Genomic DNA, 5,586 nt, shown 5'->3' with positions numbered 1-5,586 from the left:
TGTGCTCCATTTTGCAAGATATTCTCAGACTTCATTTTCCACTCCCTGATATCGAACCAAAAAAATTTATTAAAGAAGAGTTTATTAAGAGAGTCTCTTTATTAAAGAAGAGTTTTTTGTCAAAAACTATTTATTTTATCATGATCATTTTATTTATCATGATTTTTCATTTTGTTAATGTAAATAGTGCTTGAAAATATTTTTTGAGAGCTTTAAAAGTTCTTAAAAGGTGCTTATTTTCTGTTTTAGGATTTGACTACTAACCTTGTTTATGAAATCTTTACCTTTACAGCTTGAGTACAACTCTCAACCTGAGTTTTTACGGTACAACAGTAAAGTTCACACCATTGAAGGAACCATTCCTCAATTTCACGAGACTGATATTGTAAGGCATGTTAGCTTAGGACGTATTCCATCACTTGTAAGACAATGTACCAGGTGAGAACAATTATTAAAATAATTTTTTTTATTGCTCTCAGTATACAACTGTAATTTTTGTATGTTGTGTAATTATATATATAACAAGTTATCATTGTATAATAATTTAATATTGTATAATTATGTGCCCTTGTCCTCTGGCTAACCTGTGGGAGGTTTTCAAGGTTTTCCTCTACATGTAAATTAAATGCAGGGTAGTTCCACCAAAAAGTTCTCCATGAAACAAATTTCTCCCAATACTTGATCCAGGAGTTCCCTTGTCTTCTGGATTGAGTTCAAAAGTTCAAGGTGACTGAGCTTAACACGAGTAGTCATAAACCCAAAATTGGGATGGTTTGTAAAATCATTGTTATTTTATTTCTCCAATGTTGGCAGGTATGCAATGAAAAACTACTTATCATTTTGAAAATATTTAACATGATGAACGTAATTCATTTTTTCTTTGTTTCATCAGTTATATAGTCTTAAAATAAATAATAGTCTTAAAATAAAGTGTCACAGACAGTTTAATTTACTGGTTTGGAATGACATCTAGTCTATGTCTGAATTTGTTTTGCACAAGCTAAAAATGAATATGATAAGAATTATGGTAATTTTTCACTCAAACTTAGCAACAAAATCTCCTGACTTTTCCAGAATTTTTATTAAAATTTCAATTAAATTCTGAATAGCACTTTTGTTATGAAAGGCAATATTTTGTCAGAAATTAAATATATTTTTGTTCAATTAGCAATGAAACTTATTTCTTCGTAGAAAATTTGCAAAATATTAAATTTTGTAAAAAATGAAATTTAAATGAGCTTAACATGTAGATTTTTAGTGTAGACAATTATATGAATTTTAGACAGAAGTATTATTTTGGATAGAAATTGGGAAAATATAAAAAATCTTTATGAAACAATATATTAATTATTATTTAGTCTGCCATCATACACCCACCTTATGGTTAGGAAATAACAAAATGCTTAAAAAACAAGCTTTATTTTCAAAAACTAAGTATTTTTAACTAATTTGAAACAAGAAATTGTTTATCAAAAAATATTTTTCACAAATTAGTATTATAATAATAAAAGTATTAGTATTAGAATAATAAAAATATATGTTAGACAATGAACCTCATTGGTTACTTATTGTTATCATCAATTTTAAAATTGATTGTTTTTTAGGTTTGTCTAAAGTTTTTTCAAGTTTTGGCCAAAACCTGGAACGAATCTTAAAAATAATGATAACTAGCCGATGAGTTTCAAAGTGAATAACTTTCACAAAAAAGTAAGTAGTTAGTAAAAACTTTGCTGCTACATGGTTGAACTTTTTTGGATTATAACTAAAATTATATCATTCATTTGTGAAAACTACTTTTTGTTTAAAAATTTGTTTTAAATTTCTTCTTCAATCTAACAATATTTTCAGTTCTAATTCTTTGTTTTTAGGCTTTCTGCGTAAATTAAGTTTGGCTTTTAATCAGATGTATCAATTTTTTTCAGATTTTGTGCTTAAAATAGCGCTTCTATCTATAATTTATATACATTTATATGCATTTTAAAATCTACATGGTAAACCATCTACTGAAATGTCATTTTTTACAAAAGCGTGCCTGCCAAGTCTCCTGTTTTTTTTAAACAAAGACTACTGTATTTTACAACTATCTCCTGTTTGCCTGTATATTCTCAAATTTCTCCGTATTTGTTGAGAGTTATAGTATGTTGAGTATTAATAGTTTAAGTACCCTTTGTGGTCAGGCTACGCTTGAGACGTTTTCGTGGTTTTCCTATCCATGTAACGCAAATGCAGTTTATTTCTATCAAAATGTCCTCCATGATGGAAAATTTCTTCCAATACTTGATTGATCCAGGAGTTCCCTTGTCTTCTGGATTGGATTCAAAATGACAAGGCTACGGAGTTGAACATTAGTAGCCATAAACCCACAATTGGGTCGGCTGTTTAACTAGGGTTATTGGTAAATAATGGTTTAAAAAATCTTCTTTAAATTAAGGTTTACATACATGTTTCTTACTTCGCTAAATCTAAATGATTATATTATTTCCACTTTTGAATTATTTTTTTTTTATTATTATTTTACTTCTACAATGTATGCAGGTATGCACAATTAATATGTGATATAATTTTGATTAAAAAGTAATTGTAATTTATTGTATAAAAAATTATATATCTGATGAGATCTTGCCTTATATTGAAAAAATATATTCTGGAATTTTGTAAAATTTTCTTGGAAAGGTATGGGAATTTAATTTCTAAATTTGAGAGGGAAACCTGACACAGCTTTGATTATGACAGCAAAAATTGCTATCTGAATTATGGAATTTAACAAGGTGAACAGTCAATCTCCCAATTCCCTCAGATTAGCAGGGTTTTTGTGTAATTTGTATTTCTTTGATTACAATTGTTACAGAATATACTGTTTCTTACAGATGTTATAGTTCCTCCATATTAAAAGCTGGAGTACGATCGGCTGCCACAAGATTTTGGGATCAACGTTGGTTAAGGTTTTGTCCTCGTGGTGGAGTATTTATTGTACTCTTTGTTCAACCACATTTTGTAAAATTTATTTAATGCATCTTAAATAATTGTAATAATTGTAATTGTAAATATCATTTACTCAATAATAATTAGATCACATGTTTGAAATTGTTGTTAATATTCTTACTATTTGTTTGATAATTTCAGATTTTTTCCTCCTTTCCAAACAGTATTTCCTGTTAAATAATATCATTTATTCAAGTCTCATTTCTACATATATTTTTTTTTAATCAAGGAATAATGCACACGTATGCCACAATAGTTATAGGAAAAAAAAGCGCTTTTTGAATAGTAGCACAGGATGCGTAGTGTTTTTAAAAAGGGCTTAAAGGTGCTTGTTTTTATTCAGGGTTTGTAAAAAGTGCTTAATTTTCTAATTTTTAAAAGGAGATTTTTTCTTTGCCATATCGATTAACGTTCTAAATTACAAAAAATGCATGAGTTTCCCAATTTTCTCTGTAATATTTATCAGAAACTAGTTATTTTATCATGATTATATAAAGTTTTTGACAATGTTTCTAAATTTTATTGATTTTATGTTTATAAATTAAGAACTTTAAACGATAGAGGAAAATTTTTTTTATTATTTCACAGATCCTAATTACGATTTTTTTTTTTGGAGAGTAATTAAAAATATTTTTTGGGTGCTTGAAAAGTACTTAAAAGGTGCCTATTTTTTGTTGAAAAACCTGGCTACGCACCCTGTACAAAAAAAAACTTCAGAAACACGTTTTTCAAATCACAGATTAAAATTTAATAAAAAATACAACTTAAAAGAAGTATATGTTAAATAAAATATTTTTTTTCTTTTATTAGTTTCAAAATTAGATTAGTTATTTAACTCCCAAATGAAATAATTTCATACTATGAGCTCTTTAAAAAATGTAAAATTTAGTTTAAAATTGTAAATTAATTAATTTTTTTAATTAGATTTTAATATTTTTGATTGAAGTATCGCTAATTTTAAATGCAACTAAATGTCATTTAAAAAGTATTAATTTGAATACACCTCTTCAATTCAGAATTTTGAAAGTTCTGAAATAAGAAAGTGGGTGGAATGTATAAGATACTTCAATCATTTAGTAGAATTATTTGTGGATAGTTCCACACTTCAACAAATCACTAATTTTTACAATTTGAAATTGTCTATTAATTCTTAATAGATTAGACAAAAAAGCAGAATTTCTTGGATCTATAGAAAAGTGATACATTTTGTATTTATTGAAACTTTTTAACGAATTTTGCGAGACGTTCCGAAATATTTTATCGTTAGGCACACCAAAACCGACCGACGGGCGCCATGGTGACCGTGGGAGAGTAGTGCAGGTGTCTCCAGGGCCCGACTTAGCCTAATTGGGACCCCCTTTGCTTTACTGCTTCAGTAATGAAGAACCGAACTTTATGGAGGTATTAAAATTTTTCTCCTCACTATAGGTAACAAATTACTATACTACTTTTTTTTTTACAAAAAAAGTAGCACTCTACAAGTTTTGTTGAAAAAATTACTATGTTCAAGTACTTATGTTGATAGGCAATTCTGAAACTAAATTGGCATGAATTTTCTTACTTTTCAATCTATCATATTGAGATATATTCCTGAATAAAAATATTATGAACATTATTATATTTGAAAATATTTGTTCATTTTTTTAAAAAATTTTATTAAAAGTATGTATCATTAAACAAAAATTGTAATATATATATTTCCAAAAATATAAAATTTAACAGAACATTAAAACTTCTTTATATAAATTTAATTTTTTATAAATATTACCTGTCAGTTTGAAAAAGATGCTATATAGGAATATGATACTGAACCTTTTAATTCTTTTAAAGGCAGGCTGCAAGACGTTCCGAATTCGTAAAATACTTTTAATGTCGAAGTTTTAGTATGTTTAACTCCATTAAAAAGTATGTTCACCATTCACTCAAGTTCATTGTTTCATCTGTAAATTTTTCAATTTGATCTGTAGTGTTGACATTTAATGTTAAAAACATATATTTTTTAAAAATATTTTTTAATGCTTTGTTTTAATTATACTTGTATTTTTTGTATTAACGGACATATAATATTTTTTTAATACAATTGTTTTTTGAAGATAGTTAAGTTTATTTTTACATAACTACCATGAAATTACTGTGTATTGTCATGTGAAAAAGGAAACATTTTGAAATTAATAAAAATGAAATTGGTAATACTTAATACTCTGAGCCAGGGGTCCTCAACCTGTTTGTACCTAAGAGCAAATACCAGAATATCGGTCGAATGGCGGGCACCATTTATTTTTTTAAGATAAATTTGTAGTTGGTAGACATAGATAATAATACACACTACATGTAATGCACAAAAGATTTAATTTTAAAAATTAATTTAATTTATGAATAATTAATATTAATGTTGCGTAAAATAAATGATCACTAAATAACTTGCAAAGCAATATATGAAAATTACTTATAAAATATATAAAATACAGTCAATGTGATCTTTGGCATTACATTTCACTGACCAGCGCTTCAGAATCGGGAGAATATGATGAAATTCCTGCTTGCAAGCAATCGGGAAGGTGTTCATCTGTAAGTCATGATCCATATTTTGATTTTATGATATTC

General features: G+C 27.0%; 1 protein-coding gene across 2 annotated transcripts; it reads left to right on the top strand.

Annotated features, from left to right (window-relative positions):
* The first annotated feature begins 263 nt into the window (after positions 1-263).
* LOC147802012 (mediator of RNA polymerase II transcription subunit 16-like) lies at positions 264-5,245 on the top strand. 2 transcript variants are annotated; one of them, XR_015430329.1, is made up of 3 exons: positions 264-438; positions 1,605-1,707; positions 2,868-5,245. XR_015430329.1 is itself a non-coding variant. In XM_087154778.1 (2 exons), the coding sequence occupies exons 1-2, from the start codon at positions 272-274 to the stop codon at positions 3,007-3,009; spliced, it is 309 nt and encodes a 102-aa protein (XP_087010904.1). In that variant the 5' UTR covers positions 264-271; the 3' UTR covers positions 3,010-5,245. The 2 variants fall into 2 exon arrangements, 1 of the variants encoding a protein (XP_087010904.1); XM_087154778.1 differs by lacking the exon at positions 1,605-1,707.
* The last annotated feature ends 341 nt before the right edge of the window (positions 5,246-5,586 follow it).

Source organism: Parasteatoda tepidariorum, chromosome 11 (genome assembly GCF_982258835.1).
Source record: "Parasteatoda tepidariorum strain Cologne lab strain chromosome 11, Ptep-v5.0, whole genome shotgun sequence".
NCBI lineage: Eukaryota > Metazoa > Arthropoda > Arachnida > Araneae > Theridiidae > Parasteatoda > Parasteatoda tepidariorum.
The sequence above is the reverse complement of the archived record's forward strand: the minus strand, read 5'-3'. Positions and strand labels throughout refer to the sequence as shown.